Source organism: Mirounga angustirostris, unplaced genomic scaffold (assembly GCF_029215605.1).
Source record: "Mirounga angustirostris isolate CCGP_5_RB_7025 unplaced genomic scaffold, mMirAng1.0.hap1 SCAF_6, whole genome shotgun sequence".
In the NCBI taxonomy this organism is placed as follows: Eukaryota; Metazoa; Chordata; class Mammalia; order Carnivora; family Phocidae; genus Mirounga; species Mirounga angustirostris.
In genome coordinates, this window is record NW_026991714.1 from 78014630 (window position 1) to 78026980 (window position 12351).

At 49.1% G+C, this 12351-nt stretch overlaps 1 protein-coding gene across 1 annotated transcript in view; it reads right to left on the reverse strand.

Moving 5' to 3' along the window:
- Positions 1-4774: 4774 nt before the first annotated feature.
- Positions 4775-12351, reverse strand: part of CHRM3 (cholinergic receptor muscarinic 3) — a 485324-nt gene continuing 477747 nt past the window's right edge. Inside the window, exon 4 of the mRNA XM_064594586.1 lies at positions 4775-6566. Coding sequence (XP_064450656.1) covers positions 4775-6547 — 1773 coding nt within the window. The 5' untranslated portion in view covers positions 6548-6566. The remainder of the gene's footprint in view (positions 6567-12351) is intronic.

A 12351-nucleotide genomic window follows, 5' to 3' on the forward strand; every position in this document is an offset into this window, starting at 1 on the left:
CTTTTATATTCTGGGGATAATTTTTTTTTTTAGGTTAAGTTAGGGTTCCCGGAGTCTGATTTGGGTGAGGAAAGTGTTAATGATACTTCTCTGTCACGGAGCCTACGACTTCCTTTTCCATTTGCCTTTTACGTAGGATGTCTCGTGCAACTCAGAGTAGGGGTGACCCCAGCCCAGACCAGAGCAGGAGGGTCCGGCCTCCGTGCTGAGTCTCTGTGGTTCTGCGACGACCACCACAGGCCTAATGTTCTCCTGAAGCATTGGTTCCTACCCAAGCATTTGGGGTCCACGTCTACACATCCAAGTTCCCCGTCTACTCGTGTGTGTGAGGCTGTGAATGTAACTACGTCCACTCAACAACGTCAGGAACACCTGCCCGTGTTGGAGCCAGCACGGGGCAGGTGCAAACGCCCACAGAGTAGAGTCGCTTTATGAACTTGTCTTTCTTTCGTTTTTGTTCTTTGGTTTTTGTTGGTCCCTCAGCAGCCTCCTTTTTCGGGCAGTAACACTAAAGCCGGAGAAAGAAGACGGAAATCTCTGGTTCTAAAGAGGCCTGGGTTACTGTCCCCAGAGCCAGCCTCTTACATCTGGCGCATTAATCCTGGTGGAGGCTGAGCATCTACCAATACAGTTGTGGTAGCCCAGGGAGAGAGAGCACATGGCTTCCGTCCGCAGAGGGAAGCTGAGAAATTGTCCTTGAACCTTAAGTGCGGGCTGGATGGCTCACTGCTGAGCCGAGCCCGGTGCACACTGCAGTGGAGGGAACGTGCTCTTTTAGAGGAGGAGATAGGAGGCTCGAAGAAAGGGATAGTGTTTTGGGTGCCGTGCTCTGTGGTTTCGGTCCCTTTAGGGGAGCTACAGCAGCTGTGTGTGCAAGGCCGTCAGGCCTCAGGTGGGTCCTGGGCTGCAGGGGCATTTCGAACAGTCCAACCCCGGGCTCACCAACAAACTGTGAGTCCCTTAGACTCTCTTGTCTTGAAATGTAAGGAAATAACTGCTGGATCTCTGAAGTTTTCAGGTGTTCATCAGATACACCATTTTACACCTGCCCCCGTGCCTCAGCTTTGATCTGTTTGCTATTAGAGGGCAAGTTCAGATGCTTTCGTGTTGTCGATTAGGACAAGCATCTGGAGACAACCCAGGGAGTGTAAGCGACGTGCATGGATGCACAGCACAGGACACGTAAGTCTCCGGTGACAGATGCCGAGAACTCAGCCCTTCACACCCCCCGCCATGCTAAGTTTAGTGCTTCTTTGTGCTACCTTCGTTCGGCCTTCTGAAGCTGCTAGTGATGGACCGTCCGATTTCTCAGTAATATGTCCCTATCTGCTAAGTATGGGACTCCCAGAGCGATCCCCAGTTTTGTGTGGTCTGTATCCGCCTCCTCCACGAGCGTGATACCTGGCGCCCCTCTTCCCTCCTGAGGCCACCCTCTGCATCGGACTCGGCCCTCCCGTTCCTCACAGGTGATGTCCAGGGGCTCTCATCCCTCTCCAGAGCCATGAACTTGCCCATCTTCTGCAAGGGTGGTTGACAGAGAAAACAGAGATGCTTCTAGATCTTTACCCACTGCAGCCTCTAATGCATACTGATGCTTTCCTGTTTGTTTTCTCTGTCAGAGTGTAGAACTATTATATGTGAAAGAGTGAACAGAAATGGGTGTATTTTGAGTCAAGGCTGGATTTAAGGCAAGGATGATTCGGGATAATATGGAGAACCAGCAGAGAGACCACAGGTGGGGGATGGGCCAAGAAGAGAGCGAAGGGAAATAGGGGACCAGGCAGGTCACTTCTGTTATCCATCTGGTAAGGCCTGGAGAACAGAGGATGGGAGAATGGATGTGCGTGCATGTGCGTGTATGTGTGTGTGTGTGGGGGGGGTGTTCTTCATGTGCGGCTTATTTTAGGCTTAATTATTTTGCTCTTTTCATTAAAGTGAATAATCACGAAAGCTCTGCAAACCTCATTCATGTGGAATAACATAGGTTGAGGATGGAGACATTTTGAACTTACGTAAATGCCAAATACCTTCTCTCATGACAAGCCCTTTGGGAAATGCACGTGTAGCTCTGTCCAGTTATAAACACTCCTACCTCTTTGATCACCTGTATCCTAAACCCCCATATTCAAGAATCTGTTTTTCTTATTTTTCTTCTCTGAAAACATCCTAAGAGTTGGCCATATTTTTCTACAAACACAATCAATAGTTAGCATGGAAAAGCAGCTTTCATTTAAAAACAGGAAAGGAGAGCTAGAGGCTTGGAGTAGTTTCTTTTCCGCCACCATCAGTATTATAAAAGGACAGGGGTCGGGAGAGGGTCAAGTTCAAGCAGAACTGCTACTGACCTTCACAGTTAATGCCCAAGCTCTGGGGGGGCTTCTCCGATTCTCACAGGTAATGCTCTCCAGTTTTGTTGGAAATACAGGAAACAGCCCTTTGGGAAGAAGGCAGGACAGGAGTTTCAAAAAGAAGGGGAGTTCGGGAAGTCCTGGGACACTTGAATCAGCATTCACATGTTTATTCATGCCGGGCCACCCAGAGTAGGACGGTAGAGATGCCATTGCTCACCAGACGTTCCATAGGTGGATCACAGAACATTCCGTAGTTTGCTCTATGCGTTAGAAAATAGTCTCTGGTTTTTCTTGTTCTTTGGTTGAATGTGGGCCAAAAAAAAAAAAAAAGATTCTTTTAATTATGCTGATCTGCCTTTTTTTTTTTTTACCCTTGTCATGTGATTTCAAACACCACGGTGGAGGGTTGCATCGTGCATTGTCCATCAGGTTCAACGAAAGAGTGGTTTTCACCGTTTCCGTCAAAGTTACAGTCGGCCTTTTATTCCCCAGGAGTCGGGGGCTCGCCGCCGCCATCAGGATGCCCATGGCCTTCTCCTCAGCCTCTTGCGAAGCTCCACAGATTGCACGGCTTGCTCGGGGGGCGGGGGGGGGGGGGCGGGACCTGAAAGAATCCCTTTCGAGGGACGCCACGGCCCAAGACCGAAGAGTAATATTTGTCAACATTAAATAGACACTTGGTGAAGTATGCATAAATATTTCTTCATCTAAACAGAACACGAAATTAAATAGTTCAGAAACACAGACACTCTACTGAGTCTACTGTTGTCACCTGTAAACACCAGCTCACACTGAACACAGAAGCAGCTTCTACCCCGGCCCCGGGGCCAAGCCATGAGGCCCTGTACAGAGGTGAGGTTTCTTCTCGGCGCCCCGCCCCCCGCCCCCCTCCCCGCCCGCTCCCCACACAGCCCCTGCGAAAGGAAAAGAAGGAACCCCAACAGCCACAGCAGTGACAAAAAGGACGAGCAATGGCGGACCCCTCCCCCCCACCCCCAATACAACATTGAGCTTTTGGATCAATTTCAAAGGAGATACAAAATCATTTTTTTTTCGAAACATAAGGAAATCAGCTTGAAGCAATACTTTTCAAAGTGTTAATACTTTCTTCAGAGGACACGTGAGTTCCCAAACCCCGCCCGTGACTGGGTGAGGGTCGCACGAGGAACCCCGGAAAGCACTGGCCACAGCTAGGTGACACAGGTGGAAGCCCTTTGCATTTGGAAGGGGCCAGGTAGCAAGACCTCCAACGCCACGTTCTCCCCTGGGGCGCTCTGCCATAGATCCTGCTGCGTGTGACATTCAAGCGTGACACTGAGTTTCAAGCAGCTGAGACAGCAGAAATTTTGTGGGGCAACATTCAGATTTGGATGATTAAATTCAACCCCGCGGACGCGGTTCGTGGTTGGAGCTCAGAGGGGCGCCGGTTTGCGGAGCTCTGTCGAGATCAGCAGAGCGCACGGCTTACACTCGGAGTCTGGCCCAGCCGCGGGGCTGCACCTGCCTTGGCGGGGGGGCCCGGCTGCTCTGCGCACCCCCGCCGGGGGGGCCGGCTGCCCGCGCCTGCGTATTCCCCAGGGTGGTTTGTGGGGGGAAAAAAACAACCACCCTGGTTTCCCAAACATTACACTGGGTTTATTTCACTTTTATGTTGTGTTAGGATCCCAAAGAACTTCAGTTACCAAAGTACTGAAAGCTTATATTGCAAGAAAAATTTGCCAGCTCAGTGATTCCCACTATATTATATACACTGTGTGTGTATGTGTGTGTGTGTGTGCGCGCAGCTCTCACACACACACACGCACACTTATATATTTTTATTGGTATGGAACTGGAACTGCACAAAACAGTACTTTGCAAGAATCAAGTCCACAAATAGAGTTTAACAACACACCAAAGAAGACAGGAAAGCTCTATTGGGACAAGAAGGTTCAGCTCTGCAGCGAATGAAATAATTTCTGAACCACGAATGCGCTAGCCTGACGTGTTCCACGTGGGCTCTGGGTCGGCCCGCGGGGGCTCCTCGGGAGGAACGCGGCGGCCGGCTCGGCTGCTGATGCTCAGCCGAGATCCCAGCGCTCGTGGGAACTCAGAGAACCCAGCAGATCAATTTGGCTGTGGAATTGCTGTGAGACACATTTTTTTTTTCCCCTTTGAGAAAAAAACCACCTAAAGTCTATTTCGGAAGAAATTTCTTTGTATTCAGGAATATGCTTTTTTTTTTTTTTTTTTTTTTTGCTGAATCGGTATCTGACTTACTATATTAAAATGGGTTACTCAGTGGGCCAGTAAACAGGCAGCTTCCTTCATCTCTGGGTGATTAAAACAACGCCCAGCAACCCAGCCTCATCACCGCCGGGCATCGCCCGGAGCCTCCGCCGGCGCCCTCGCGAGGTTTGCGGGTGGGGGTGCGCTCGGCCGCCCTACAGGGCCCGCTCGGGCGCGCGCCTGTGGAAAGCGGCCGCCTGCGCACGCGGGTACGGCTGCTTCCGCCGCCTGCGCCGGCCGCAGCGGCAGAGCAGCAGCGTCTTGAAAGTGGTTCTGAACGTTTTGTTACACAGCGCGTAGCACACGGGGTTCACGGTGCTGTTGATGTAGCACAGCCAGTAGCCCAGATTCCAATAGGTTTTGGGTATGCAGCTGTCGCAGAAGGTGTTCACCAGAACCATGATATTGTACGGGGTCCAGGTGATGATGAAGGCCAGCAAGATGGCGCTGAGCGTCTGCGCCGCCTTCTTCTCCTTGATGAGCGACATCCGCTTCCGCTTGGTGATCTGGCTTCGGGTCTTCAGAGCGAACCTCTTGGCCAGAGTGGCCTCCTTGAAGGACAGAGGTAGAGTGGCCGCGGTCTTGCCCGCCGAGGAGTCGGCCTCGGACGCCTTGGGCGCGTCCGCGGCTGACTCTAGCTGCATGGGAAGCTTGGAGAAGCTCTTGGGAAAGCCGGCCCCGCCGTCCATGCTCTTCTGGGCCTGCAGCTTGCTGGCTCCCCTCTGCAGGTCGGCCGCCCCCAGCGCCTCGTCGGGCAGCTGCAGGTTGTCCGAGGAGGGCAGTTTGGTGGAGTTGAGGATGGTGCTGTGGCCCGGCAGCTTGAGCACGATGGAGTAGATGGCCCTGGTCTCGGAGCCGAGGTCCTCCTCGTCGGAGGAGGCGGAGTTCTCCAGGGAGGCGGCAGCGTCGTTGTTATTCCAGCTGTCGCTGCTGCTCTGGTCGGGGTCCATCTGCTCGGCGCTGGCCTTCCAGCTCTTGGTGGCGAGCCAGAAGTGGCAGCGGCCGTACTTGCCCCGGGCCGAGCGTTTCAGGCTCTGCTGCTGCAGCTCGTAGCTGCTGCAGCTCCGAGAGCTGCCTGTGGGGTGGACGAAGTTCTCGGCCTCCGCGTCCGTCCCCGAGGCCTGCAGCCCGGCGAGCTCTTTGGTACGTTTTTCCGTTTCCTTATAGATCCTCCAGTATAAAATAGTCATGATGGTGACAGGCATGTAGAAGGCAGCGATGGCCGTGCCGAACGTGATGGTGGGCTCGCTGAGGAACTGGATGAAACACTCGCCGGGTGGCACAGTCCTCTTCCCGACAAAGTACTGCCAGAAGAGGATGGCGGGGGCCCACAGGACGAAGGAGATGACCCACGCCAGGCCTATCATCACGCCAGCTCGTTTGGTTGTTCGTTTGGCTCGGTACGTGAGCGGCCGCGTGATGGAGAAGTACCTGTCGAAGCTGATGACCAGAAGGTTCATGACGGAGGCATTGCTGGCCACGTAGTCAATGGACAGCCAGAGGTCGCAGGCCAGGTTTCCCAGAGCCCACCGATTCATGATGATGTAGGTGGTAAACAGATTCATGGAAATGACCCCGATAATCAGGTCGGCACAGGCCAGGCTTAAGAGGAAGTAGTTGTTGACCGTCTTCAGCTGCTTGTTGACCTTGAAGGCCACGATCACCAGGATGTTGCCGATGATGGTCACCAAGGCCAGGACACCCGTTAGGAAGGCGATGAAGACCACCTGCCATATGGTGTGGCCTCCCAGCGGGTCGCTGGTGGTGCCATTGGCAGAGGAGAAATTCCCAGCTGCCCGAGAGACGTTGTAGCTGCCGAAGTGAGGGGCCGTGCCCGGGGGCAGCCCAGCATCCGAGGGGCCGCGCACCCAGGACAAGCTGATATTCGGAAACAAAGGCGAGGTTGTACTGTTAGTGTGCCAGCTCATTGTGATTCTCGGACATAGTCTGGGGAGAGAAGAGAGAGAAGACGCTGTTAGGAGCACAGTCTTGCCCTCCCTGGGTTGCTTCTTCGCGTCGCACAGCTTTTAAAATACGTGGAAGACCGGGCGCCTGGGTGGCTCAGTCGGTTGGGCGACTGCCTTCGGCTCGGGTCATGATCCTGGAGTCCTGGGATCGAGTCCCGCATCGGGCTCCCTGCTCGGCGAGGAGCCTGCTTCTCTCTCTGCCCCTCCCCCCTCTCATGTGCTCGCTCTCTCTATCTCATTCTCTCTCTCAAATAAATAAATAAAATCTAAAAAAAAAAAAAAATGTATTTTCGGGCGCCTGGGTGGCTCAGTTGGTTGGGCGACTGCCTTCGGCTCGGGTCATGATCCTGAAGTCCCGGGATCGAGTCCCACATCGGGCTCCCTGCTCAGCAGGGAGTCTGCTTCTCCCTCTGACCCTCCCCCCTCTCATGTGCACTCTCTCTCTCATTCTCTTTCAAAAACAAAACAAAAAAACAAACAAAAAAACCCCGAGGGGCACCTGGGTGGCTCAGTCGGTTGGGCGACTGCCTTCGGCTCAGGTCATGATCCTGGAGTCCCGGGATCGAGTCCCGCATCAGACTCCCCGCTCGGCGGGGGATCTGCTTCTCCCTCTGACCCTCCCCCCCCCCATGTGCTCGCTCTCTCTCATTCTCTCTCTCTCAAATAAATAAATAAAATCTTTAAAAAAAAATGTATTTTCGGGCGCCTGGGTGGCTCAGTTGGTTGGGCGACAGCCTTTGGCTCAGGTCATCATCCTGGAGTCCCAGGATCGAGTCCCGCATCGGGCTCCCTGCTCGTTGGGGAGTCTGCTTCTCCCTCTCCCACTCCCCCCTCTTGTGCTCTCTCTCTCACTCTCTCTCTCAAATAAATAAATAAATCTTTAAAAATAAAAAGTAAAATACGTGGAATACCTCTTACAGGATGCTGACTCTCAGGCCAGAAACACCCAGTTCTTTCTCTTACTCCAAGGGTGAGGAGCCTGGAGCTGGGAGAGACTGATCTGCTTGAGCACAGCTAGCTGGTGGCGTGCACCGCCCATTGTTCTTTCCGCCCACATTCTCCTTATTCTACTCAGTATATACTGCATACACTTCCACGTCATGCGCTTATCCAACAAAATCTCCCTTCTCTTATTTTAAAGAGAAGGGGGGGGAATAGGAGATGTGTCTATGCTACTTACGCAGCATAGCTTTATCCTCGTGCTACGCGATAGACTGCTAATCTTATCCACCAGCATTTTATCCAGCCGGGCGTGTGCCCCTCCCAGGCTGGAGGTGAATGCAGCGTTAAGGAGAAGGCAAGCGTTTAAGCCTCCCCGGCATGAGCAACATCAGCCAGGAACAAGGGAGGTAACGGGTGTAAATCACTTCACATTGTATCACCTCCTTAAGACGCGGACAGAAAAGCAGTATCGGTTCTGTGTAATGGTTGATAACGGCGTATGAGGAAGCTGTCATATGCTTGATAATATGCAGGATCTCTACCAGAATATTCTGAACTGGCCAAACCAGTGTTGGGTATTTCCAGTATTAGATAGTTTGACTTCGGCAACGAGAAAGTATTTCAGCACCCACACGCACACATTTGTGTACAAAGACTTGCAAAGCTGCAACTAGTTCTTTCAAACCCTTGTTAACCAAAATATATAAATAACTATGAATCATTACGGTGAGTGCATCACCGGGAAGACCCCCTAGGCTGTCTCGGAAAGCTTTGGGTGAGACCTGCCCCCTCCCCTCAGAGCCTCCACGATTGTTGGCCTACGGATGCTCACGTCACCAGCCACGGTGGACTTGACCCAAAACCATTTCTCAACAAGTGTCATTCTATGAATTCAAAGTTTGATAATCCTAGCAAAATACTATTGGGAACACTCGTGTTGTGTTTAGGCTCTTGATCTAAAAAGCGTTCAACTATAAACTTTTACATACAAATATGTACACGTATCGCCTGGCAAGAGCCCCTCATCAAGCCTTTAGACATCGCACGTCAGAGTCTCTCAACAGAGAGCTGTCAGATTCACGCACAGCCTTCTGGAGTGGCCTCATCGTGTGGCAGGAAGACTTTGCAGTCCCAAAGGCGTAGGTTCAAATCTCAGGTGAGCTGCCTCCTGGGGGTGGGATCTTGGGTATGACTTAACTGTTTTGGAGTACCAGTTGCTTCATTGAAAAATAGGAATGAAACGTTCTGTATAGTGGAATAAACTGTTGAGAAATTTAACTTAGAATTCAATAGTAAGTGGTCAAAGAAACTTTGTTTCTCACTGAAATATTTTAATATATGTCCAGTGCTTAGTACAGAGCCTGACACAGAGCTGTGTGCTACAGAAGCATAGGGTCTATTGTTATTTTACTATTCTTATTGAACAGTGAACTCACTTTGCTTTGGCTTTCAGGATGCTCATAGCTCAACACAGTGCAATAATAAATGATCAACAGATGAATGGATAAAGAAGATGTGGTATATATATATATATATATATATATATATATATACACACACACACACACACACACAATGGAGTATTATGCAGCCATCAAAAAACCCTGAAATCTTGCCATTTGCAACGATGTGGATGGAACTAGAGGGTATTATGCTAAATGAAATAAGTCAATCAGAGAAAGACATGTATCATATGACCTCACTGATAGGAGGAATTCTTAATCTCAGGAAACAAACTGAGGGTTGCTGGAGTGGTGGGGGGTGGGAGGGATGGGGTGGCTGGGTGATAGACACTGGGGAGGGTATGTGCTATGGTGAGCACTGTGAATTGTGCAAGACTGTTGAATCACAGACCTGTACCTCTGAAACAAATAATGCAATATATGTTAAGGGGAAAAAAAGAGAAGAAGAAGATAGCAGGAGGGGAAGGATGAAGGCGGGGGAATCGGAGGGGGAGACAAACCATGAGAGACTCTGGACTCTGAGAAACAAACTGAGGGTCCTAGAGGGGAGGGAGGGGGATGGGTTAGGCTGATGATGGGTATTAAGGAGGGCACATACTGCATGGAGCACTGGGTGTTATACGCAAACAATGAATCATGGAACACTACAAGTAATGTATGGTGATTAACGTAACATAATAAAATTAAAAAAAAGAGAATATAGATTGGACACTTCTCACATGATAGATGTTGTGCAAATCACCATATACTTTATCTCATTTAGTCCTTAAAATAATCACAGTTTATAAGAAACAGAGACACAGAGAGTTAAGTAATGTGTCCAAAGATCAAGCTAATGAGTGAGGGAGGAAGAGGGGAGAGATTCCCACCCAGATCACCTTGAGCCCACCACCTCCGCGTTGCACTGTGATATTTCTCTAACTGTCCACCAGCCTATCCAGATGCTGCATACAACTAGCCTCTCTCAACTGGCTAAAACTTGTTACACACCTCTTTAAAGTGGAATTAATGTGCATTTAAAATTAAATGAGATACTATTTGTCACGTAAAAGATGAGCAAAATATAAATGATTGGATGCAGGCAGTGTTGACAACAGTGTGAAGGGAAGAATTTTGTGGTCTTGGCTACAGTGTGAATTGGTCAACAATGTGAAAGGTAATTTAGCAGCATCTGTCAGAATAATACACAAATTCCCAGATCCCAGGAGCTGATAGTGTGTATGTGTAGTATATATGTATTGTGGGTGCATGCATACATACACATAAAATACATAAATGGTTGGACATACACAAGCACACACATATAATTTTACATGCACTTACATACATATATACACTTATATATGTAGTTATATATAGTTACTTCAGCACTATTTGAAATAGTGAAAAAAAAATCGTCTAAATATTTTAACCTGTTTTTCTATCACAGAGAAGAATAGTTTAAGAACGTCTGGTATAATCCATAGATGAAATCTCCTACAACGCACTAGTTTCCAATTATAGGTGATGGATGGAGTTTTCTTCCTTACTTCTTGTCACTCCTCTGGGTTTTGTTGGGTGTGGTCAACTCATCCTTATCTCTACCTTGCTCCCACTGAGCAATGTCCATATTTGGGAAGAGCTACATGCTGTTTGGGTACTCAGTTGCATTTAGGGTTTCTTCCCGGATGCAAATGCGGAAGATCTATCTGCTCTCTCCCTCCACCTGGTTCCCAGGTTCCCATAGTTCCTAAAGCGTGTCTGCCCATCTTCCCCATCACACTTGCACCCATATGGATAGGTGAGAACAGACCTGTCTTGAACCAGACACCTCAGCTCGACGTCCTGTCTCTGAGGTTAACAGACACTTCCTCCTGGGGAGGCGAGGTGTCCCTCCGGTGTCCTCCCCAACATGTGCTCAGAGGAGTATTACTTTTTTCTTCACATGATCACCCTTAGTCCTGCATTTCTCTTTTACCTTCTACACACTCTGTGAACAGCTTTCTCTCCCCAACATCTTTCATTCCAAGGCTTCCAGGACATAGCGGCTAAGTTTCTTGTCCATGCCTGGGTTGGACTGCAGCCCATATTACATTCCTCCCTTCTTCCTCCTCCCCCTCCCCACCGCAGGCCCCGCTGTGTGCTGTGAATCTCACACAACCTCCCACAGCACCTTTTAAAATTCTTAAAATACCTTCTAAGTCTCTGCCATCATGTCCCATGGAGCTGATCATGTCTGGGGACTGATTTTCTTATAAGTAACTGTAATGGCCAATGATCCCAGTGCTTTGTATTTGTGTTGATGATACATCTGTCTCCTCTCATCTTTGTTTCTTCTTGTCAATGTCATGCAGTGGATATCTGCTCTTTGGGGCATCAGGCCCATGGTCCTGACCCCTACCTCAGCAATGGGCCTGAAGAACATGCAAACAGGAGCAGTAAGAGTAAATTAAGGGAGCTGATATGGATTCTGGAAAGAGAGAGGGTAATTCTCTGTTCTCTGGGATTTCCAGGTGCTGGTGACATATTTATATCCTCATGGAAAATCTGAGAAGCCAGCAAACATAGAGAGAGAGAGATGGCAGGCAATGTGAAGCATGGAGACAGCATGATCGTGTCTTCTTAAAAAACCTGGATCTAGCCACTCCTGAAGTGAACCCTTCCCCCTTGACCTTGCAGGTTATGGGAGCCAACCATTTCCTTTGTTGCCTATGCTATTGAGATAGGTTATTGTCATCTGCAGCCAAACAGTCCCAGTTAACATAACCGCCACTCTCAACATCAACACTTTTTATTGAACCACTAGTAGCTTTAGGTCATTATGATTGGTGCCATTGAATTCAGTAAATCAGGACTCCCCCCTCCACGGACTTACCCCCTAGATGAGATATGGCATATTAATAAAATAGTTTTTAAAAAGCACCAAGTATTTCAGGCAATGTCAGATTGCTCCCTGCAGGTAATCATATTATGTTTGTAAAAAATCAAGAGCCAATTAATTTGCTCAGCTGAACCAATGTTAGTGAAGAATGTAAGTATGAATTTTAGAAATATACCTTAGATCAATTCTTCTCTTTTGGTTCATTTCATTCTGTGATCTGGAGAGCACCACAAATTATATAATATTCCATTCCAATTATCTTTGTTGGAACGCAGAATATAAAAGAAACCAGAATTGAGACCTACCCATGGGTGGGACTCGCTCTCTATATTGGGTTCATTAAATACCCGTTCTGGGGCTCCTGAAGCCTAGCGGCTTCTTGGCTAATCACTAGAAACTCTGTGAATCACAAACTGTTAGACAGGTGATCTTTGACCTAAATTCTTTGGCATATCTACCAGTGGCCATTGTTCTCTTTATAATTCAACACCAATTCAATA